General features: G+C 45.9%; 2 protein-coding genes across 3 annotated transcripts in view; both read right to left on the bottom strand.

Moving 5' to 3' along the window:
* The window catches only part of LOC117004204 (transient receptor potential cation channel subfamily C member 4 associated protein), a 34,707-nt gene extending 20,823 nt beyond the window's left edge, over positions 1-13,884 (bottom strand). For both annotated transcript variants that reach the window (XM_033074791.2, XM_033074790.2), the window contains exons 1-4: positions 13,732-13,884; positions 3,055-3,183; positions 2,707-2,823; positions 174-231 (exon numbers count right to left, since the gene is read on the bottom strand). In XM_033074791.2, coding sequence (XP_032930682.1) covers positions 174-231; positions 2,707-2,823; positions 3,055-3,183; positions 13,732-13,863 — 436 coding nt within the window. In that variant the 5' untranslated portion in view covers positions 13,864-13,884. The remainder of the gene's footprint in view (positions 1-173; positions 232-2,706; positions 2,824-3,054; positions 3,184-13,731) is intronic.
* Positions 13,885-14,989: 1,105 nt separating this feature from the next.
* Positions 14,990-24,141, bottom strand: LOC117004419 (ER degradation-enhancing alpha-mannosidase-like protein 2). The gene is made up of 11 exons (XM_033075185.2): positions 23,994-24,141; positions 23,815-23,925; positions 23,679-23,718; positions 23,228-23,333; positions 22,101-22,226; positions 21,238-21,449; positions 19,933-20,074; positions 19,557-19,681; positions 18,757-18,901; positions 17,628-17,749; positions 14,990-16,758 (listed from the first exon to the last, which is right to left on the bottom strand). The coding sequence occupies exons 1-11, from the start codon at positions 24,110-24,112 to the stop codon at positions 16,267-16,269; spliced, it is 1,740 nt and encodes a 579-aa protein (XP_032931076.1). The 5' UTR covers positions 24,113-24,141; the 3' UTR covers positions 14,990-16,266.
* Positions 24,142-24,652: the final 511 nt, after the last annotated feature.

Here is a 24,652-nt window from a genome sequence, read left to right on the forward strand (position 1 = left end):
ACGAATCAGCACCAAGGAGAACAAAGAAACCAATGATTCACTCCTAAATGAATCAACAGAAAATTGATGGGATGGAAAGAGAATAACAGAAAAATAGAACAATTTCTGTCTGAAACAGAAACACCAGGCAAAATTGGGGAAGAGAAAAACAGATAAACCACCAATTTACTTACTTTTCTGCTTCTTTTTCTGTGTAATAAGAGTTGGTCTCATAAGAATTTCTACCAAAAGCTGTAAAAATAAGACAAAGAATTAAAGGAATGATCACTGAGATACAAATAACCAAATAATTTGTCAGTGACTAACCCAAACCTGTCTCTGAAGTCACAGAGGTGAATAATAAAGGCTCTACAATCAAACCCCCACTGGTGTCAAAAATCACAGGCAAATAATAGTTGTATTTACCCTGAAGAAACAGTAAGAGTTGTACAAAATAATCTCCCACTGGCAAGTTTTAAAGAATTTGAGCTTGCAAGGAATGTAATTTCACATGCCTCCAGATAACATCAAGGATGGTGATCACATAACTCTTAAAGTAAGGAATCTTTTGCAATAATTGCAAAGAGATGCAAATTTTTCAAAGGCTTTCACTAAGTCTTGCAGGGCTTCAAAAACATTTCAGGTCCAGACAGAATTTAGCAGCTCCAGATTTTATCTGAGCACCAAAAAGCCACTGCTTGTGTACAGGACCCTTCTGTATATTTACACTCATATTTCTATTTAAGGAATGTAACAATTGGCCTTCCAAGACCAAGACTGTGGTTCTGACTGATGCAGAACTGATCTTCAGTTGCTCTAATCTGTACCACTGGTTTAGCTTAAAATGTTTGAAAAATGAAAGTTGATTTAAAAATGAAAGCTGGCAAACAGAAGGAACTGATGACTTCTGCAAGAACCACTGCAAATGCTGCTGGTTTTAAAATTCAGTTTAAAATTGTTAACAGCCATGCAGGCATCACCCAGTCAGTGCCAACTCACAAGACACTTAAGAGTTTAAATCTGGATCTGTTAGTCCCATCTTAATGCTACCCTTCTTTTAATGAACCACTGATCCAGACACAGAGGAAACCACCTGACAGCACTGGAGCCTACATTAAAAGCACTGACAAATAAATAATAAATAGGCAACTTTTAAGAGGAATATACATTTTGTACCATTATTTGTAGTAGTAGCTGCAGCATTAATAGGGTAGAGAAAAATGACTGCAGTAATACATATCTCACATTAATGGCTTGTGTTTTAGGAAGAGAATGCACACCTCAAAGTTTGGGGTTTATGCTTTAATTCTTGGGTTTTCTGCCTCTCAGCAGAGGCAGGAGCAGAAAAGGAATTATGAGATTGTGTTTCTTGGGATGGGTTTACATTCAGGTATAAAATCCATGAGGTTTGTGTATTTGCACTCTCAGGTTTTATTTTACATGGATTCATATAAAAGGAGGAGCCACTGAGCTGGTTTTGCTCTTCCTCAATGCACAGGCTGTCAGAATCCAAAACTATTTCAACTCTCACACATTGTAGCCTAGAGAGTACACTGCAAACTGAGTGTCCTTTAGAGTTACTCATGTCAGCTCAAAATATTGCAACATAAAATCAGCACACACAGCACCAGCAGATCAAATCCTAGAGCAGGATTTGTGAAAACACACAGCACTGGCTTCCACCACTGCCTTTAATGACATTAAACTCACCTCTGTCAGCCAAATCTCTGACCATAGCACCAGGTAATTACAGTGGATCTGACATTCACCATCTCCAGCCCAAGGAGAAAAAAACAACCAAGCCCCAACCAACCAAACCAAACCAAAACCTTGTCCCCAACACACACAGATTCTGTGCACTTTGTCAGAATAATTTCAACAGAAGTACTCCTATTTGCCTTTAAAAACAAGGGAAATTAAAAACATTTTCATAGTGTTCTCATTTGCTTGGGTAGCTGAAGGCTTCTGCCCACAACTGACAGCAGCAACTAAACCAGGGCTCATTTCAAAACAACATAAACAGCAGCTCTAAGTAAAAGCAAGCTAAGTGTGACAAGAAATAAACAGCAAAATCTGTTTAGTTAAACTAAATAAAAAGAGTGTTAATTAGTTCAGTGGAAAATAGAAAACATGCATTTCTAATGAAAGCCAAGCCAGAGTCAGGCACACAAAACTGAGCAAATGGGTATTTGTGCAATGTAGAATTAAAGCAAACAAACAAAATGATAAATTGCCACAATGTCCACAGAAACCTTCCAGATCTGTTTAAAAAACTTTGCCACAGATGAAGCAATAAACACAGACAACTGGCTAAGACAGAGCCCTGGAGTGCCTAAGCTGCCACAGATCCCCCAGAGTTAAGGGAAATTCTCACTGCTCCCATACCAGTTGTGTTATTTTGTCTCACAACCAGGAATCACTTGAATCCTGTCTTCATTCAGAACTAAAAGTCTAATCTTTTTCAAGGTACAAACAGGCTGACTAAAGAAATAGTCAGGTATTCTATATCATGTAAGAACAAAACACCTCACTTTGGGCAGAATTCCTTGAAAAATACACCCTTTTCCTATTTTCATTAACAGAAAGTGGCACAATTCTAATGCTTAACATCAAATTGGTAAGGTCATTCTGCAGCTTGCATTTAGAAGCTTCAAGGACCTCAGTGAAGAGATTTTTCAATGGGATGAGTATCATGCAGATGTTTTGGTATTGAAAAAACACACTTACATCGACTCCTCCAAACAAGTCAAAGGTGTATGTGTTTGGGAAACTGGACTCTTGAGCAGCTTTTCTGTCTTCTGTAACATAAACCATGGCTTCCATCGAAAGGAGTGGAGAAATTTCCTGCATGTAGGGAAAAAATAAAGAGATGGTTCAAAAAGAAAACTGCTCATCAGTATAAACACAATTATCTTCCACTAGCTGTGGAATAATCACTACCTACATCCCCAGCTCTTACAGCTAATTTTGGACAGATACCATCATGTAGACAGCTTAAAAAAATCAACAGAGTATGATCACAGAAAGCCACAACAAAATTATCTCAAGCTTTAGGAAGAAGGGAGCAGCCAGTACCTTTAGGATGCTTTGGCACTGAGAGAAGTCGCTGTTTGGGTGGCTGTGCTCATACAGCTTCTGTAACAGCAAGGGGATCCCATTCCATTTTGCTTGTTTATCTCTTTCCTTCAACAAGGCCTCTGTGATCTGCAAGGAAGGAAGAATGTGATTCCCATGTGTCCAATGCTTCATAACCAGGAAAATAATCTTATCACCTTCTTGGAAAAAGAGCTTACAAAATCCAGTATCTCTTTCCATGCAATTTATCCAGGACAGGCACCTGCAGAATTTTACAGATGCAAAGTATCTTAAGCAGCACTGGCCTTAAAGCAGATGTCATTTAGAGTACATAATCTCATTCTGTATTTTTATATTGATTGTGTATTTTAAAATGGGAACACATTAGTCTCTAAACAATTCCATTAGCAGAACTCCAATTGACAGGTCAGTGAAGGAGGAAATGGGTGTCCTGCACTATCTCAAATTACACCAGTCTGAGGTGCAGAATGCTGAGGATGGAAAGGCTTCATTACTTGATGCATTCAGCTAGAAAGGAGTATTTCCTCAGCCAAGTCCCTGGAGTTATTATTGGTCACAGCAATGACCCAAACTAGGAAGATTTACAAGCAGGAACATATCAAAGATAGAGAGAAAATTCTCTCTGTAGTCTTGAGCTGGTTCTAAATGGAAACCACCAACTAGATCAGGAGAACAACAACGCCAGCATTATCCTGAGAAAAAAGTTTGAACCACAAAAAAGAGCACTTGGCATTTGCTACTATAACTGTCCAAACTTTCTTCAGTGTTCCTCCTTTCTCCCTAAAGTAAAAAAAAAATCTCAGTATTCATCACTGTGTTTAACACCTAAAAAAAGGTAGCAGCACACAACTAAAACATTCTGCTTAAAAACCACAAAAGATGTTTTGAAGCTGGAATACTTCCAGGTTAATGCCACGAGAAGCTGTCAATGAGAAGCTCAGAACCTTAAAATTCACCATCCAGTCAATAGTGACCAAACTTCAACTCTTTTCCTCTCTGATACTTCAGAGGTACCTACACCAACCCCAACACAGGATAAGGTAAAGCAAACAATTCCAGCAGGATTTCTGGCCGGGTTTACAAATGTTTTATGTGCCTTCCAAATAAAAACAACAAAATAAAGCCAGCACCTCAAAGCAAATCTTCAAATACCCAGAGCTGGGAGGGACCCCCAGGATGAGCCAGCCCAGCCCCTGTCCCTGCACAGACACCCCCAGAACCCCACCCTGAGCATCCCTGGCAGCGCTGTCCTGGAGCTCCTGGAGCTCTGGCAGCCTCGGGGCCGTGCCCGTTCCCTGGGGAGCCTGGGCAGTGCCAGCACCCTCTGGGGAACAACCTTTCCTCATCTCCAGCCTGACCCTCCCTGACATATTTGTGAGTTTGCTCTGAGTCTAGGCCTAAACCCCTAAGCTGCTCTCATTCTGCACCTTTCTGTGGTTAAGTGATATTTCCCTCCCACCTGCTTCAATCTTGCTTCCTATTCTTTCAGGCAAGACATCGTTCTCAGCCACATCTCAGTGCACAATTCCAAAGGGCCATTCAATTCCTGATTAGACAATTATATGCAAATATACTCCAACTTCTGACTGAGAATTTAACCCTTTTCTCTGCTTGTTATACAGAAGACCAGAAAACTGATTCAAGCTGAGAACTCAGCCTGGCCATGTGGCTAATGTGGGACCTCACTCTCTTTGTGAGATTGCCAAGTACTTAGGATTCTTTTCCTGAAATACCTCAATTTTTAGGTAAGTAAGAACTTCGAGGGTCTTGAAGTACCAGGTTTTCTTGCTACAAGCAGTGATTGAAGCAGCATGAGCATACCTAGGACATAAAATTCTCTCCAGTTTTTAACTTTTCTCTGCTTTCTGAATCAGAGGAATCAACCAGCACTCCCAGAGAATGACACAATTTCCTTCTGAGCAGAAATAGCAGAGGACCAAACCAGAAAGCCAAAATGAGTTCTCATCATTTGGGCTCTGGGTCAGCTCCCTGGAAGTCACAAAGTCACAGATTCCATTTCCCCTTGAGATACCGAGCACAGAGTGAGACAAGGAGCTCTACCACTGCCCCATCCCAGGTGTGAGAGGAGGACAAACCCACAGGCAGTGGGAGGAACAGGATTCATTGCTGGGCAAAATGCAAAAAACACACAACAAAATACCAGGGAAAGAGTCCAACTCTGCAGCTCCAGCTGATGTGGAAGATACCACAGGCAGGCATGACGTGCACAGGCTGCAATCTCAGGTTCCAGAAGCACAGAGCAGAATTCAGCATTAAATGCTCCCAGGAAAATCCAAAAGCCTTTAATTAACATTAAAACCTTGCACTGGGTTTAACACATTGTTAATTACATGTATGCTGCTTGGTTTGGGGCAGGATCCATCTGAGCCATCTCCACTCCCATTTCTCTGCTAGCAGGGCTTCCTCTCCCAGTCCCAAGCTCTGAGAGGAAGCCACAGGAAACTTTCAGAACTGAAATTCTGAAAGAGTGAAGCAAATGTTTCCTTTTTCTCGTCATCTAAAAAAAAAAAATAAAAAAGCTGTTTTCTTTCTCTTGATTTAACACATCTTTGGTTTCACTGCAAGCTCTGGCTTGTGGTCCCTGCTCTGTATTTGAGGCTACCCTGGCTCTGGATATTTCCATTGTGGCTGGGTGGTATTTGCCAATGCAAAGATTTTGGATTCTGGGAACGGATTAAAATTCAATCAGGCTTTGTGGAGCTGTCTTTCTTCACAGCCATTTTGGTTAAAATCTGCATCTCCTCTTTTCTGTAACAGCAGCAAGTCAATGCTTTTCATTTAGAAGCAGAAATGGTTTTCTTTCAGGGGAAATTTTACTAAATAATTATCAAAATCAGCACTGGGTCTTCTGGGGCTCCTTCCCTCTGTGGAATTTTTTGGTCTCATTCAAGCAGGAAAAGTGCAATCCAACACTGATTTTCTTCATCCACTGAAAACCTCTGGATAAAATACCTGAAATCTTGCAACTAAACTTGAGAAGTTAGGGATAATCCAGCAAGGAGAGGCTGCAGCAGCCCAGCTGGAAGAGGTATCCATAAAAGTCAGGACCTCCCCAGGTGCTGGCAGCTGGGTTTGGAATTGTCAGTCCTTACTGGTGTTAGGACACATCAGAACAAGGATCACTTCTGGGAAAACAAGAGCAGCAGGGTATAAATCTCTGTAAGAGCCAGATACAACAAACACCAGGACTCCACAAAGTCACTTCCCAGACTGCTGCAGGACATCTCAGTTCTGGCTCACCAACAGGGAAAGCTGAGGACACTGGGGCTCTCCAGAGTGGTTCTGTTCCAGGAAGATACATCCCTGAAAACACAGTGGCAACACCAGCTCACCCAGAGCTCCCAAGCTATGTCCCAGTCCAAAGCTGTCTGTACAACCCTGGTTTCACACCCCTGGTTTCCTGAATGCTGCTCCCCAGACAGGTGATCACCACCTCACCAGGACCATCCATGTCCCCCTGCTCCAGCCGTGCCAGCACGGATTTGTTGAAAGGGCAATCAGAGACCTCGGAGAGGATTTAAGTTCAGAGATAAAATTGTGTCACCAGCCCACCCATGACTGCAAGGTAGAACAGACTGAGTGGTTTTCTCTTTAAAGATTCCCAAGGAACTGGAGCTGAGGATTTCCCAGGAGATTACTCCAAAGACTGATAACTACCATAGGAACACTTTTCCACTACTCAGTTTAAAAAACTTCTGTGCATAATTTTCCTTGACAGTACAGAAAGGGCTGAAAAAAGACACTGCATACAACTCTAAGCATTTATTTTAAATTTCTTTCTAATCCTACTGTCTTTTAAATCCTTTCAAAAATGATAGAATAAGAAGCACAGAATGTCCTGAATTTGGAAGGGACACACAAGGACTGTCAAGCCCAGCTCCTGGCCCTGCACAGACACCCCCAGAACCCCACCCTGAGCATCCCTGGCAGCGCTGTCCTGGAGCTCTGGCAGCCTCGGGGCCGTGCCCATTTCCTGGGGAGCCTGGGCAGTGCCAGCACCCTCTGGGGAAGGACCTTTCCCTGATATCCAGCCTAAACCTCCCCTGATGGCCTTGATATGCATGATAGACAATAAATAATTATGAATAATACCTACATCTTTATGAAGTTATGTGTTAGTATTTGCCTAAATGCATCCTTTGATCAGTCTAGTCTCCCTTTCACTTGTCTCCCTCCAGGCTCAGCTGCTCCAGCAGCACAGGAGCAGCTCTTCCCCCCCTGCTCTGTGTCCATGCCCTCAGCATTGTGCTACCAGCATTGCCAAAACATTTCTTACTGCCCTGAGATCTCTTGGAGATAAAGTTGCTCCCAAATCCCTTCCCCTTCCAGAGAGGATTTTCCTTCCCACCCCTGTTCCTGCACTGTGACAATTTTCCTTGCCCTACAAAGCAAACCTCTGATTTTCCTAAGCTTGCCTCCACCCTGTGCTGAGCTGTGGTCAGTGACTCCTCTCTGTCTCTTCCCAAAACTCCTGAAGGCCCAGCAGTGGTGACAGCAGCAGAAATACCAGCAGCTAATCCCCTCTTTGCTCTCCAGGGCAGGGCAAGCAGTTTCCTATAGAATTGTGTCTCTATTTCACATTTTACCCTTCAAACATTTCAGTGTCTTCCCGAGTGCTCGCTACAGGAGGGCGTTTGCTGTCATCTTTAAAAAAGCAAAACCAGTGACTCAGGTGTCCAGGCATCCTTCACAGCACTGAAGGGTTCCTGCTGTGACAGACTTCACAGCTATGACACATCACTTAGAAGGTTTTTTTAATTCAAATTCTCATTGCAACCATACATTAAGACTGGAAGTGCTTTTAAAAAAAACCAGAATTTCTATTCTTGGGATTTTCCATGAGCACTTCTGAAGTATATAGTCAAATGTCCTGAAAGTTTAAAAGGAAACAGGCACAAGATTATGGATCTCGACAACAAGATGGAAGCACATGGTATCTGTGTATTTTTAATAAAAGTGAAGCCTTTCTACATCCTTTCCTTCAAGGCTTTTAAGGTGTACCTTAAAAAAAAAACCCAGGAAACTAAAATTTGTGCAATTAAATGTTTAATTTTTTCCTCTGAACAGCAATAACGTAGGAAGTCATCTCTGCCAGACTGCCAGGAGAATAATTATTCAGGATTTTGGGAGTGCCCCACCATCCCAGCTCTGTAAGCATTTTCCTTTCCAGTTGCTAACAACCATCCATCAGCCCGGCTAAGCTGTCTCCCTCCTCATACCACTTTTCCCACAAAAGCCTGTAACCAAGGCAAATGACCCTGCAAGTTTTGGTCTTGACACAACAGCTGGTGCAGGAACACAGCTGCTGGCCCATGGACAGATTCTGGAAAGCATTCCAAGGGAAAAGCTGAGAAGTGCAGCCCTGCAGCTCCAGGGCACAACACGCTGAGCTCACCAGCTGAGCTCGGATCAAAGCCAGGGCAGAGCCCCACAAATATTAATCCTAGAAGGATACTCTGCTGGGAGAAGTCCATGTAAGAGCACTTATGTCCAGCCTCTTTCCAGCTCCTTGATTCTTCAAGTGCAAGATTCCCTTTTCTCCATCCTCCCCAGCCCTGCATGGGGCCCCCATCCTTTCTCCTGCCAACCCGACAGCCAGGCATGAACCCAGGGACACACTGTCCTGGGATACAACATGCCAGACCTTCCAGCCAGGCCTAACCATTCCCACAGCTCCCAGACTACAGCCCTGCTCACAGAACTGCAAGAAGAGCTGGTCTACCAAGGAACAGGTCTCCTGAATCTCCAATCCCCACAGCTGGACAATTCCAGCACAGACCTTTGACACCAGAAGCTCTCCAAACCCACTACTACTCTGTGCTCTAATGTTTGCTTTGCTGACCTTACTCTCAGAGAAAAATAAATCAACTAATATAATTATATTAAAATTCTATTAACTTCTCAGTTACCACTTTTCCTTGGAACTTCCTAAGTTTCTTCCTTACTTCCTTTTGAAAGAAAACAAAATCTGTAAGGCTATCTAAGAAAAAGCAGAGGGATAAGGAGTATCACATCTACCTTTTTCTTCTCGCTCATCTTCAGCCACACAAAAAAATCAGACACCAACACAGCTTAAGTCTAATATAGCCATTTTTTGAGCATTTCTAGTGCATGACAGAGCTCTGGTCCTGTTACATAACAAAAGCATATCCAGGCTTTCCAACAGTCCCTCACTGTCCTCCCCTGAAGAGGCCAAGTCTGCTAACACCCACACAATTAGAGCTACTCAAGTGGATTATATTCACGTGAATGTTGTTTTGTTAGTGCTGCTGTAAGGAGGAAACAAAAAGCTGACTCAAAACCAAAATCTTTCCTCAGGGTTAGGAAGCTACTCCTGCTGATAACCTGCAATGGCAGGAGGTGGAAATCTGGATGTCTGAGGAAGAAAATGTCTTCCTTCCATAGTTTCTTTTTGAGTGTGTAGGGACTATTCTGCTAAGGGAAGTGTCTGCTCCTAGGGATAGCAAAGCACGAAATACAGCAGGAAAAATGGACTCCTTTTTTCCATTCTGATTGCTTCAGCTAAGCCTTGGCAACCTATGAGGGTGAGAGCAGTGCTGACGCTGAGCTCTTGGGACTGCACCAGGAGCATGTTAGCTTGCCAACAAATCCCTGGTTAGTCCTTTACTCCACTGCTCTGTCTGCAGGGATTCCCAGAGCTGCACCTAAATACCCTCTGGTTTCGTGCCATATCCATGTTCACAGCTGGCTTGCAGCAGATGAAGTGTGTAGCTTCTTGCTAAGCGGATTTGAGCTTGATCAGCTGAGCCAGAGTGTTCTCGGCTTTCAAGGAACAGCAGCACAAAACTTGTCCCAGAGCCTCTGATCCATGGCACAGCTGTGCCCCAAAAAGGACAGCACACCAGGCCCCTCACAACCAATATTCTTCTTTATTAGAAATGTGGCACTTCTGTTAAGCTGTTCTGCTTCTGGTTCACCTGCAAAGCCCCTTGCACTGGCTCTGTGCTCAGGGCAGGGCAAATCCTGATCCAAGGTTATGCAATCTGATACCAACACTGAGGCTTGTGTGCAGGGCAGCTGCTGATGCCAGCAAATTGATAAAACGGATACAGGAACAAATAATGGCAGTATCTGCTGAAATCTGCTTTAGTTAATCAACTTCTTATCACAGAATCATTTAGATTGGAAAAGACCTCCAAGACCATAGAGTCTGACTTGTGACTGATCCCCACCTTATCACCCAGCCCAGAGCACTGAGCCACATCCAGATGTTTCCTGGACACCTCCAGGGATGGGGACATGGGGACTCCACCATCTCCCTGGGCAGTCCCTGACAATGTCTGAACCTTCCTTTCCATGAGGAAATTCCTCCTGTTGTCCAACCTGAACCTCCCCTGGCACAGCTTGGGGCCTTCCTCTTGTCCTGTCCCTTCTTCCCTGTTCCCAGAGCCCAACCTCCCCCGGCTGTCCCCTCCTGGCAGGGAGTTGTGCAAAGCCAAACGTTCCCCCTGAGCCTCCTTTTCTCAAGGCTGAGTCCCTTTCCCAGCTCCTTCAGCCACTCCTCATATGACTGACTCTCCTGCTCTGTTGCCCTTCTCTGAATAATTTATTTTTAATATTAAAGCAAGACACTGACTGGCAAGGAAGCCAAGGGCTCTGGGTAGGTGAGCACAGCAGGAACACACTGGGATCCAGATTTCAGAGCCTCAGCTGACCTCAAAACTGCCAGATATTCAGAGGGCTGTTACTGTCAAAAATGCTTTTACATCCCTGTAAGATCAGAGTGATGAATTCTAAGAAGCAGGCTTGTCAACAGTGATCCTTCCCAGCTCACAGCTAAGCCCCTACTTTCCTCATACAAAAATGGATCTTAAGATCACCTAAGAATAGTAGACAAAGCTTTGTTCAGGGCTAAATGCTACTGCTGCCCATGGCAGGCACCACAGCATGGAACTGTGTTCCCCAATCTCCCTGAATTAACATCCTGAGAAGGGTTTCCCCTCCTCACAGGACACCAGCAGTGCAGTCCAGGCAGCACATGACCCCAAACTTCCTTCCAAAACACAGCTAGAAAGAGCTTCAAGGACACTCTCATGACTTGCTCTACACCCCAACACAGCAACCTGACCCGCTCCCAGGCTCTGCATTTCTCAAATCAGTTGAGAAACGTAAGCAAGGGCTCCCACACTGCCATTGAGGAGTCAACTGCATGAAAACAGGGAATGTTTTTTTGATAAAAAAATAGAACTTAAAAAAAAAAAGCAGCCAAAACTGCTTTAAAAGTGCTTCTTTAAAAGTTACATCAAAGTGTTCTATATTTAGATCGTCTACAAACAAAAAAAATTGATTCAAGGTAAAAGTAAAGAGACACAGTATTTATAAAGTTCAAAATCAATCAGGGAGCTGTTATTCTCCCTGCCTTAGTTTAAGTGAATCACAGAATGGTTTGGAAGGGGAGGGACCTTAAAGATCATTCATTCCCACCCCTCTGCCATGGGCAGGGACACCTTCCACCAGCCAAGGGCGCTCCAAGCCCCAACCAACCTGGCCTTGGACATTTCCAGGGGCAGCCACACTCTGGGCACTCAGCACTCAGGGCCTCATCACTCTCACAAGGAAGAATTTCTTCCCAATATGCCATCTATCCCTGCCCTCTGGCAAGTGGGAAGCCATTCCCCCTTGTCCTGTCCCTCCATGCTCTTGTACAAAGTGATTTAAAATATCTTCCTACAGCATTTCTGAAGTGCTGGGAGCTCTATGTGCCCAAGCTTTAACTCTTAGGGCAGCACAAGGATGCCAAAATTTTTCAAGTAAAACAAACCAAAACCCCAGCAACAAAAACCCCACCTCATTCTTGGGCATTATAAAGAGTACGCAATGAGCAAAAGCTTCTTTGATTGCCATAAAAGCTTAAAAGTCCAAAATGAAAACAGTAGCTGAATTTTTCAAGCAAACCAAAGCCCAGAGATGGAAGCACCATCCAGCAGACAACAGAGGTGCATAAGGTTGGTACAGGTTTACCTGACTGAAAATTGCAGTGGCTGATGATGTGTATGAAAGAAATGGTGCAGAGGTGGACAGGTAAGGCAGTGAGACAAAGTTTGTCCACATGCAGTAAGAAATCCACCCCTAAAACAATCCCAAGGAAATTACATCCTTCAAAAGAGTCAATATAGGTTTATATTCAAGCAAATTACAGGCTCTTCTTAAGGATTAACCAACCTAGCAGCTCAGGAAGCAGCAAAGTAAGGACAAAAGAGCTGTAAAAAAACACCTACTCTTTTACCTCTCTGCTACAGAACAAGGCAAAGGCATTCATGATGAACATGATGCTTTAGAAGTTTAGCTTTTATATTTTCCATATACCTGTAATCCTGCAATTCTATAATCTATAAATTCCATACCCAGTGTGAGCTGCTGCTTTCCCATTTTGGTCAGACACAACAATTCCTCTCCAACCTGGGAATCAAGGACTTCTCACTGCCTCAGGCCCCAGGAAATGTGAACAAAAGTGAGTTGGGGGGAGCAAACTTGGGGTAAAGGACTTCATTACCTGAAGCTGTAATTGGAAGATTCACCCCCAATATGCAAATGGACCAAACCTATAAAAGTGTGAAAACTTGTGACCCATTGTCCATTTTTGGGTGCAGTCCCTTTGCCCTAAATGTACCTGAAGGCCCTCCAATAAATATAATCACTTTTTGTTCCCTTAACTTTGCCTGGCCTCTGTTTCCAGGTAGTCCTGAAAAGGCATCAAACAAATCTTCTCTTAGTAATTGCTCAGAATCCTTGTTTATCAAGGACAATGCTGTTGTCTGCACTAGTAAATCAGAAAATGCCATTTTTTATTCCATCTGATCTCTCTTAAGATACTTCAGCTCAATAAATCAGTACCTAAATGCAAGTCCTTTATCTCATGCTTCATTTTCCAAGTCTTTGCACCATTTTGCATTTAATCTGCAAGAATAACGCCATTTATTCTCCATAAAAAGAAATTAATAGTCCATTATCCCTGAGCAGCTTTTCCAAAAAAGCCAGTATCAGCACACGAGAGGGACAGGGGGACAGGCCCGGGGTGAGGAGCTGATTTCATTCCTTGGTATTTCCCAGCATCATCAACTGGGAAAGACGACAAATAAGAAACAGACCTAGAGCAGATTCTCATAAAACCACCTGCGTTACAGAGCTAAAATGTCTCCTAAGCCCTAATACCACGAGGCTGCCTTTGTCCAGGAAATACGTTTAATTTCGATGCTGCATTGTTACAGTCCCAGGCAGAGCTTCCTTTCTTTGCAGGGAAGGCCACACCGACCGAAGAGGCGGAGAACGCCTGGGCAGAAGAGAAGCGTGTGCCGCCCCTCGGTGCTCGCAGGGCCCGGCTATGGCCGGGGAGCGGCACACGGAGCACCGGGGCACCGGGCCCGCCGTGTGCCGCCCCTCCAGCACCGGGGCACAGCCCGGGCAGCTCCGGAGCGCCGAGGCCGGGCTGGGAGCGCCCGTTGTCCCCGAGCAGGCCCCGCTAGGCCAGCCGGGCTCTCCCCGGCCACGCAGCCCCGCCAGGCCCGGGCGGGCCGCGCTGCACCCCCGGCCCCAAACCCCCCGGGCCCCCCCAGGCCCCGCGGCCCTCCCCGGCTGGCCCGGCCGGGCCCTCACGGGCGGTTCGCAGCGCCTTACCTGCGCCCCGCGGGTCAGCCCGCGCCCGCTGAGCTGTCCGTGCCGCAGCTGGGCCAAGATGTTGGTGGTCGCGGCGCGGGCCCCGGCGATGCCGGTGCCGGGCCCCGTGCCGCCCCCCGCCACGGCCGCCATGGCCTCCGCGCTGGGGACACAAACAGCGAGCCCTCCCCTCGGCCCGCTCCGCCCTGCGCGCAGCCGCGGGCGCCCAACATGGCGGCCGGAAGGGCTGCCCGCCGTGTGGGAGGGAGCCATGGGCGCCGCGGGCCCGGCCCGCTGCTGCTGCCGCGCTCTGCCGCCTGCAGGCCCGGCCCCACTGCCGCCGGGATGCCTTCATGTCCACTGGGATACCTCTATTGCTACAGGGATACCGCTACTCCCACCGGGATACCTCTATTCCTACTGGGATTCCTTTATTGCCACCGCGATGCCTTTATTCCCCTCAGCGAGGCCCAGCCACACTGTTTTCTTTTTAAAGAAAAGCTCACCGAGGAACTCTCTTTTTGTTAAAATAAAAGCTTTGCAAGATGGAAGAACAGTGGAAGAAGGAACGGTTGAGGGTGTTCGGTGTTGTTCTGAGTCACCCCACAGCACTCATTTGAGATGAATCTTGGTCATAATACCAAAGTTTCAGTTCCTGTCTGGGCCATTGACTTGGATTGGGACTCCATCATCTGTGTGGGCGCCTTCCAACTCAGACTAAGGTGGGAATCTAATCAAGATTCATCTAATTACTAACAGTAGCCATGGACAGATGTCTTCTCTCAGCTCTAACCATGCTGAGGAACAATCTCATCTCCCAGTCCTACAGACCCTTGGCTCTGCTGCTGAAGTTCAGGATGAGATTATCAAAATGCCCTGGTCAGGAGGGATCTAAGGACTTGGAGATGTGCCCCCTGTCCCATTATTTTCCTCTGCATCACAGCTGGGACAATGCTGAGTTTCAGGACCTGGCCCAGCACTGAGCAAAGCTGTTGGAGAAGGCCTGGGGTTTGTTTTCTGCAGATTAAACAATGAAGAGCATGTGAGATGTGAAGACACTCTTGTGAAACAAGAGTTTCATCATTGTTCCAACAATGCCTGGTTTTGGGTGCTCCTCTCTCAGAAGGGCTGCAAGGGCTGTGTCAATGCAGAATTCCCACTGTCCCAGCTCCCATGGGAAAAAGGACACAAGTAGAATCTGGAGCTTACCAGTCCTTTCAGTATGCCTGTCCAACACTACACATGTCCTTATCATAGCTCATTCACAACTGCAACAGGATTTCTACCCCGATGGATAAAACACAAGTTTTATTTAACTTTACAGCACTAGTACAGGTCAAAACAACAACAAAAAATTACTTTCTCAAGGCAACCACACAGCAGAACAGAGTGGGCACTGGTCCAGCTGTATTTAAGTATTTCCCTGTTCACAGGGATTTATTTATCCTGTACCTCTAGCCCAGTCAAATAACTGTAGCTTGCTCCAGATGCCTCACTTTTTCAGCAGTCTTGAAGAAAGTCCATCAATTTTCTGCCCCCCTTTCTGTTTTTCCTTTAGAAAGAAAACATCTTGGTCAGACTGATTCCTCCTTTTTTGGTCACTGCACACACCTGCTGCAAAGACACTACCAATGTATTTAAAGGTCAGCTGAACACTGAGAGGTTCATGAACATCTGTTCAGCTGCCTGCTGTACCAAGGCACAGCTGCAGTTTCAGCCCTTCCACCCAAGCCTTGTGCTCGTGTTCAGCTCAGCTGGGGCACCCTGGGGGTGGCTGTGCTGACTGAGGTACAGTGAAATACGTGGGGCCAAAGGGAAGTTCGAAAAAGGAAGGAAATGGGGAAATAAGAGATAAGCATGTTAGATTCTTTGAAAAGAAAGCAAGCTACACTGTGAAATCAATCAAACATTTCCTAGTCCACCCTCCAGCTCAGTTTTTTATCCAGACATTACCTGGACATTTACTGAAGTGGTTTTCAGGCAGGAGGTACTGACCCACATTGATCTGGAACAGGGGGACTGGGCACTTTCCCATGTTCCAAGAGCTCCTCTCCCCCAGCCATCCTTCATGCCCAACAGGAACTGCCAGAGCCTTTACCTCAAAATAAATAGGTTTTCTCCACTGGGCAGCAATTTTCAATATGAACTACATGTTTATAAAGTGGCCAGAGATAAAAGATAGAGCACACAGAGAGCTCTAGTGAAGCTACAGTAATTCCTGCTTTTCCCCAGATGATGAGAAACTCAGGCTCATTTTTATAGAACAAAGTAAGCTGGGGTCTTTCTGTGAGCCCGTAAAACTCATAAAATGCAATAAAAATGGTACATTTAACATGTAGCCCTTTCTTTTTCTGGACAGCTGTTTGATATTCAGGCAACCAACTGCTTTGAGGTCAGCAGCTCAACAGCTGGTATCTGAGAATTTAATGGTAGGTTGTTTCACTTCATAATAGAATTCACATTGTGAAGTACCACATTTTCCATTATGAAACTATAAAAATATATTCCCAGAATCTGAAATGAGTTCAAAAATTTGAACTGATGATGCAACGAGGATCAGGTGTTATCTAGGAAGACCTGTCCCAGTACTGCAAGCTTGGAGTTAAAAGATTGACTGGGGCAGCTCAGGAGGGAGTGTGAGCTTTTCTTAGAGTTCCTCTTCTCTCCAGCTTTCTCTGAAGAGGCATCTTCTGGGTCTTTTGCACTTTCCCCTTCACCATGGTTAGGAGCTCTTTTTAAAGTGAACTTCTTGGTTTTCTTCCGTGAGTAGAACTCCCTCATCAGGTCTTCCACCTCCCACTGCTCCTCTTTGCGCTTCCTGCAGCAGTGCAGGGCAGCAGGGTCGATGGGATGAGCCTCAGTGTTGAAGATGTAGCCTCCAGCGTTGAGGACACACTCCCCATACGGTGTGACCACCACATCGAAGTCAGAGCCATCATTGTGGATGAAGTTGTCTGGGTCAAACAGCAGGTACAAGTATTTGATTGTTTCAGCCAAGAAAAAGGATTCCATGCGATTATCCAGCCTGTGGTCCCTCAAGTCTTTGATCTACACGAGAAGAAACAGAGTGTGTTACAGTTACATTGAATTCAGTAAGTTATGAATTTAGGGAGAGGAATAAAACAACTTGGAATTAATTTCAGTTAAACAGCACAGTATGACACCAACTCACCCTGTATCTTATCACAGCATGGTTTGGGTTGGAAGAGACCTTAAAGCCCATCTCATTCCACCCCCTGCCATGGGCAGGATCACCTTCCACTGTCCCAGGTTGCTGCAAGCCCTATCCAACCTGGAGGGCCTCAGCACCCTCACAGGGAGGAATTTCTTCTTAACTTCTAAACTCACCCTCAGTTCAGTCTGGGCAAGGAGAAGAGCTCCCCATCATTTTCCCACCAAAGAAAAAAAATCATAAGGCTTTTACCTACTTACTCCTAATATTTTTAAAGAGTTTTATGCAAAAATAGAGCTTGATAGCATGTTTGAATTAACATGCTATTAAGTAACTTTATAGAAATCACTCACTGCACTTCTTGTGTGTTTGACCAGATTTTCAAGGCATAGTGGGAAAGCAGAATCACACACCTGGCAGGAGGAGCCTGCATGAAAGCTTTCCTGCTCATGTGCAAAACCTGTGAGAAATACAGGAGAAGCTTCTGGTGCTTTCCCATGTTTTGGGCTCTGGGGCAACAGCCCATGACAGAATTTAGCCCACTGTGAAGAAGCTGTGACCAGACACATGACCAGCAATTACCAGAGCAGCTTCACAGACAAATAAAAGGGCTTTGTTGGCAAAAACTCATGTTTTTCCCAAAATGATTGCTTGACTCACTGGCAAAACATCACTCATGAGAACACCTTCTGAAAGCTGATTTTTAGCAGCCCTTCAGCTCTGTGGCAGATGATTTAGCACTCACAGTTGCAAACCCACAGTCCACCTTGCTGATTTTCTCTATGGACTCCACAGCATCTCTGCCCAGCTCCAGCAGCGTAGGGTCTCTTGTGGCACGGTACAGATACATCGCGCTCTCAATCAGCTCTGTAAAACACCCAAACATGTGCCAGCACAAACATTATCAAACATTAACACAGCAAACATGAGCTATTCCTTGAACTAATTTAAAAATACTTCAGCATAATCAGGTGAACAGCCTGGCTTGCCTGGTCCAAGCACAGATTTTCCTTTTCCTAAGGATGTGCTATGAAGAAATTCCCTCTAACCAGCCTGCAGCAGCTCAGGTGAGAGTGACCCACATTCAGTGAGTGGGAGAGAAGCAAGAAATAAAAAAGGTTAATACTCAGTTCTCAAAGTTAAAAAAAATGCTTCTGGAAAGGATTACAAACAAGCAATTCAATCCTCAAAATACAGTTTTTAAACAATGCAGTGGAAGTACTCTATACAGACAACATAAGCACCATGGACTGTTTGCTTACTAAAGAAAATGGTCTTTATACTTTCACACCTTTGAGAGTAAGAGCTGGTATTTTTACTGGATTTGTCCAGTGTGGACTTCCCCTGAACACTCAGACCAAAAGGAAGTTAATTATTCTCATTTACATTTATGGACCCACTAATCAGGTTAAGTTTTTTTCTTTGGTCAGAGTTGTAAAAAATGAGAAAAAAAGAGATATAATTTCCTTACAGTATCACAGACAACACAGAATCCCTCCCAGATACAGAACTGGAACAGTCTATTCACACTCACTTTCACTTCCTATATTTAAGGAACACAAGCAGTCCCTTTAACTTTTCACAGGACCAAAGCACCCCATGCCAGACAATCTAACACTTAAACATGTCAAATCCCACACTGTGAACAAAATTCAATACCAGGCCACCTTTCTGTAGTAACACTATGGTTTGCTTCCTGTTTCCTTCCTGTCTTTGTGATGGGGGGAAAACAAAACATGCAGCTTTAACTCTGGAAATCCCTGCTCAAATCCATGCAGGAACTGAGTCACAGCAAAACTGGGGAGGAAACTATGGTGTTACTAACATTTGATCTCCCAAGCTGCTAAAACACTTTTAATTTCAGCTCTGTTTACCAGGCCTGAGTGGATATCCTTCCCTCTTGTCCACTGTGTATCCCTGGGGAATGTTGTAGAACTCAGGCAGGCCCCCAAACTGTTTCCAGACTGTGTAATAGTTGAGGAAGGTGCGCATGGCGTTATCCACATCCCCAATGAGGCTCTGAGAGACAGCAAACAGCAAAGAAACACGGGGTGAACAAAAACCAGCACAGGAATTAATGCAATCACACTGCTACAGACAGAGAAATACAGTGACAGAAATGGGTGTTTCATCACTGAGTGGTGCAACTGATGCTGGGGCACGATGCCTTAAGAACAGGCACGGCTGAAATTTTTCTAGTGGATTACATTTCCACATCCAAAAATAATATGAAGACTGATTTTTTTTAAAGAAGGCTGTGTTTTTTCAGTCAAATGTTTAGTCAATCACAGCACCCAATCTCTTAGGAAAACAAAGTCTCAGTCCAAATATGAAATGATGAGGAAGCAAAGTTCCTAATGGGAGAAAAATTCACACAAATAAAAAATTTGTGAGGTGATAAAAAAAGAGGTGTGAGTTTTTTTTCTCACATTCCCATTTGGATTATGGGACCACTTGCAGTGAGTTTGCTACAACAAAAGTGCCCTCCCATCACAAATGGGAGACTAGATAAAACCAACATTTTCTTCAACATCATCTTCTACAGGGCTCAGGCCACTGCAGATTTCACCAGAGATCAAACCATACCTTAAAACCTGCACAGATGAGGGTTATATTTATAACTTTTTTCCTGACAGATGAAATCACCAGATGCTGCTGGTATGCCAGCTCTTACCTGCAGGCCTGGCCAATAGGCCTCCAGGGACTGGAACACAGGCATGGACACTGTTCCTTTGTACATCTGAACCCACAGGTACCAGTCATCAAACTTGGTGTAATTTTTGATAGCTTTGTTGTATTCTGTAAAGAAACAGATGAATAGGTAAGCCATCTGTAACAAAAAATCCCCAAAACAAACAAAAAAAGCTTATTTAAGAATGAGAGAAGCCCCCTTATAACTTGAGCCATGTTCAATGACTTCTCATGGTGCTCACTTTGGTATTTCTTATCACAGACTGTTCAAAAGCATTACAACAAAACCTTCAGAAGAGTGCTGAATGTGCCCCATTAGAATCTCAGGTGCTGGGCCCCTTCCCACAGAAAACACTCACCTAAAAACATGGACATCAGCTCCTTGTCCTGCAGGAGGATGGCTCCTTTCACCAGGTACTCAAAGTAGGAGTCCACCCCTGCCCCAATCCCGGCATCCTGGGCCACCCACTTGGCAGTGATCACATCAATGTGGTTCCCCACCTGGAAGGGGTGAAGGACAAAGAGAGAGACACTTAAAGTGACACAAGAAATCCTGGTCCTTTTCTCAGACCATCAGTTTCACAGATAGACAGTGTCCATTCCAACCAGCATTTTCTCCATTACAGGACATATTATCAGTGTCAGAGAAATACAAACTGTAGAAAATACAACTGTTATGCTTATATACAAACTGTGGAATACACCATTTTCATGCTGATAATGTATTTTATATATATAATAAAAATTTTATGCTTCCAATATCAACGCCTCACTGGCCAAAACTACACATTATAATGCTACTGTAAAAATGCACAGTTTCAACATGAAGTGTCTGATCCTAATTCTGATTTTACAAGAGTACAGAAGGATGGAGACATGCAGACAGAGGCCAAGAATGTCAAAGGCACAAGAGGTGCCATGTTAATACTTAAATAGATGCTGGCACTCTTCAGCCTGTGAACATCCCAGCTGATGGACAACTAAATACACAATCATGTCTTTCTTAGCAAACATGAAAAAAGCTAACAATGATTGAGGGTTTGGGGTATAAATCAAAAATAGACAAATTCCAAAGCAAACAAAGGGAAACATTTCTTCATACAGCCTGTGAATAATCTCTTGCAATAAACACAGGGTATAAATAAATGTGTTTCACTTCACATATGCAACACCAGGAGTTCATAGAGGTTAAAAAAGCAGCAATAGAAAAGCAATAGACAGTGAACACAGAGATAATACCGCCAGCTCTGGCTATTCCTGAACCCCAGAGCTGTACAGGCTGCTAAAATCTCAGTGCACTTGCCATGCTCTTGTTCTGTTCCCCAAGCCTTTGTCCCACCAAGCATCAGACAGACCTTTCATTTAATCTGCTACAGCTGCTGTCACAAGAGCTGCAGCACCCAGCAGGAGGCATTTGTCTCCCAGCCACATCTGCTGTGGGCCAGAACAATGGGATAATGTTGGGCTGCTGCAGTAAAGAGGGACGTGGATGCTGCAGGTGTTCAGGAACAATGTCAAACACCAGCCTTCAGCCCAGTTAGGAGCACTGTAGTTATTTATCCAACTCTATCTCCTCTCTGTTGATGATTTTTTAAGCCTAGAATTGCATCCACAAAGCTACCCAAAAAGCAGCCCAGCACATTCCCAGTCCATTCCTCACTCACCAGCCCAATATCTGAGCGATTTTTCCACAGGGCCTTCAAAGCCTTCCTGGCAACATCCTCAAACACTGGGTCACCAGTGAGGTGGCTTAAGGTGGCAAACTCCACTATAAAGGTGCCAATTCCAGCAGTACAGGTGACTGGGGTCTCCCCAGGGTTTACTCCATGCAGAAGGTTCACTGTGCCATAGGGCATCCCAGTTGGGGTCTGGAAAGCTGAAACACAGAATTTTGGGGTCATAGAAGTGCTCAATGTCATGTTGAACAGACTCTTAAGTAAACATGTGCCTCACATGCACATGGACAGGAAATGGACCTGGAGGAACTGCAGAGAATAGAATGAGCAGTAGAGTGTGATCCTGGGAGGGTCAGCGAGGGTATCCCAAGATGCACACAGTCCTGGGAAGGTCCTGGGGATCTCCTCCACCTTGCCAGAGCAGCAGACTGCATCCCCACATTTTTTACAGCACAAGCAAGGTGGTCACTAAACACACTGGTCAGCAAAGTGCCAACAGTGAGGCTGTGATCACTCCATGGGTGCACACAAGGGAACAGTGCCATGCCACAAGGGCACACAGCCCAGCTGCAGCCCCCAAAGAGCACGAGGCAGCATCTTCCTGTCTGTACAAGCTGCTGTCTCTGAGCCTTTATTTATTATTTACATTCAATATAGCTCCCCTCAACAAGCACACACAGCACTTGACATGCACACATACAACATCTTCCCTACAAATTAAACTTGAGCCTGGAGCTCAGGGAGCACAGGACTGGTTTTTGAGCTGGCTCATCCAGCAGTGCATGTCCCACCAGAGGCAGCAGGCAGCCCATGATCCCCAGCACAGTGACACACAGCACACAGGGGCTCACCTGGCAGCAGTTTGCGAGCTGCTTCCTCAGCCATCCTCAGGAGAGGTCCTGAGCACGGCCAGCCTGCTTCCACTTCAATCCCAGCCTTCCTGGAGAGCAGGTGAGCAGAGAGGAGCCCTCCCACCACTGCAAGGACACATCACAAGCCATTACACCGTCTGAGGACGAATGAGTCTCATTCAAATGCTCAAAAGAGGAGTGATTTGTTTCTTGCTGCTTGTTTGCAGGGCAGCAGGAAAGTGTGGAGTGATAGGATAAGGGGTGATGGCTTCTCACTGCCATAGGGAGGGTTAGATGGGATATTGGGAAGGAATTCTCCCATGTGAGGGTGGGCAGGCCCTGGCACAGGGTGCCCAGAGCAGCTGTGGATGCCCCTGGATCCCTGGCAGTGTCCAATGCCAGGTTGGACAAGGCTCGGAGCACCTGGGACAGTGGGAGGTGCCCATGGCAGGGGGTGGAATGGATGATCTTTAAGGTCCTTTCCCACCCAAACCTCTCAGATTCTATAATGTATTTATTTTTTCTAGGAAGAGTCAAGAATTTCTGTGTGACAGCAGCTGTGATTTATTAACTATATTCAGCTATTACTTATATAGCTATACTAATACAGCTGTATTAGCTAATATTAATTATTTCACAGGCTTGTCTGTGGTCACATAACAACCACAGAAAAATTACACTGCTGCAAAGATTGGCACAGCAATATTTGGCAGGACAAACAACAAAAGCATAACTAAGTTTTGTGCCCTTAGTGTCTTTTATCTGGATGGCACTGAAGCAGTCAGGTATTCAAGGTGCAAGACTCCAAAGGCCTTTGTGATTTTGAAGGAAAAAAAAAAAGTATAATCCTAGGAATCGATAATCTCTACTCCAAAACATTATGCAAAAGACAACAGGATAAAATCTGTATGCTTCCAGCGAAAAATATATTTATTCCAAAGCTGAGAACGTCACACCAGAATACTGAAAGTGCCACATCTGCTTGAGAAAGGAAGCAAAAAGGCATGTGCAAAGACTGAAAGGAAGTGACGTTTGTTTGGGGTTTTTCTCTCTGCATCCCAAATTCCCTCTGACCACCAGCTCTGAGACTCGTGCAGGAAGGAAACCCACCACAAACCCCACCTCACCTCGGATGTTTGTTTCAAAGACAGATGCATTGACATCAATATCGAAGTCCACCCCCTCCTGCAGCACGTTGACAACTCGCTGGAACTCAGAAACATTTCCCAAGATCTGCAGGGAAACAGAGAATCAGGCTTAGAGTTCACGGGAGAAAAAAAAAAGCAGTTCAATATTTGGGGCTGATTTTAGTTTGGTTTTATTATTTTGTGAAATCATTAGTTACAGATATTAGTAAAAAATGACAGCTTGTTTCACCTTTTTTTCCACACTTTAGGTCTTTACTGCAGAGGGTGTGAGGAAAGGGGTGTTCAGCCACCCTTCCCAGGGCTGATGTAAAGGGAAAAGCAAAGTTCTCAGGTCAATGAATAACAGACTTCTGGCACCAGAACATCAAATCCAGGTGTACAGGTGGCACGCAGGGGCCTTGAGCAGGCTGTGGGCCTGGCTCTTACTCACCAGCAGGGTGTCCAGGGCGTCGATCAGGGTCAGGGAGAAGCTGCGGAGGAGAGAAGCGAGGTGAGACCCGGCGGAGGGGGCGGCCCATCCCCATCATCCCCATCCCCATCCCCATCACCCCATCCCCAGCCCTTACCTGCCCCAGGTGTCCTGCCCGTCACACGTCAGCGGCCGCAGCTCATCGTAAGGGAAGGCGCTCTCCAGGTAGTGCTCGTAGGCGTGGTAGAACATGGCACGGACCCGCTCCCTGCGGCACAAGCACGGCGCGCTCAGCCCCGGCCCGGGCGGGCCCCGCACCGCCCGCTCCGTACTCACCGGTAGGAAGCCACGTCCAGCCCGCGGGCGGCCGCGCCGCTGCCCGCCGGGAGCCGCAGCACCCAGAGGCACAGCAGCGGGCCGAGGAAGCGCTGCACGGCCGCGCCAGGGCCCGCCATGGCCGCGTCCCTCACCCGGTCCCTCACCGGGACTCGCTCCCGGTCCCTCCCGCTACCCAGCCCCAAGCGCCCTCAGGGCCGCCTCAGCCTTGGCCCCGCCCCTACTCCGCCTCCAACCAATGGGAGAGGCTTCCGCCTCTTCCGGCCCCGCCCCGTCGCTCCTTCCATCCAATGGAAGACGTCTCCGCTCCCTTGGCCCCGCCCCTCCTTCGCCTCCAGCCAATGGGAGCGGCGAGCGCTCAGCGCACGCGCTGGCGGAAGCGCACGGCGGGGATGTGTCCGGGCTGTTCGGGACGCGGTGGCGGTGCTTGGGGACATTGCTGCGGCTCGGCGGGGCCCCGGGGCCCAGGCTGCGGGAATTATCGCGGGCACTGCTCGCAGAGAAGCGGGAGGTTCTTGCAGTACCTCTCGGGAGGCTGTGACTCGCTGTGCTGATGACAGGAAAGAGCTGAGCGGGCAGCGCTTCAGGTGCTGCTCTCAAGCCCCAAAATAAAGATAACGAGTGCTGTGACGCTCCCATTGGGGTGAGGTGTTAGAGCC

The sequence above is a fragment of the Catharus ustulatus genome, chromosome 17 (genome assembly GCF_009819885.2).
Source record: "Catharus ustulatus isolate bCatUst1 chromosome 17, bCatUst1.pri.v2, whole genome shotgun sequence".
Lineage (NCBI taxonomy): Eukaryota > Metazoa > Chordata > Aves > Passeriformes > Turdidae > Catharus > Catharus ustulatus.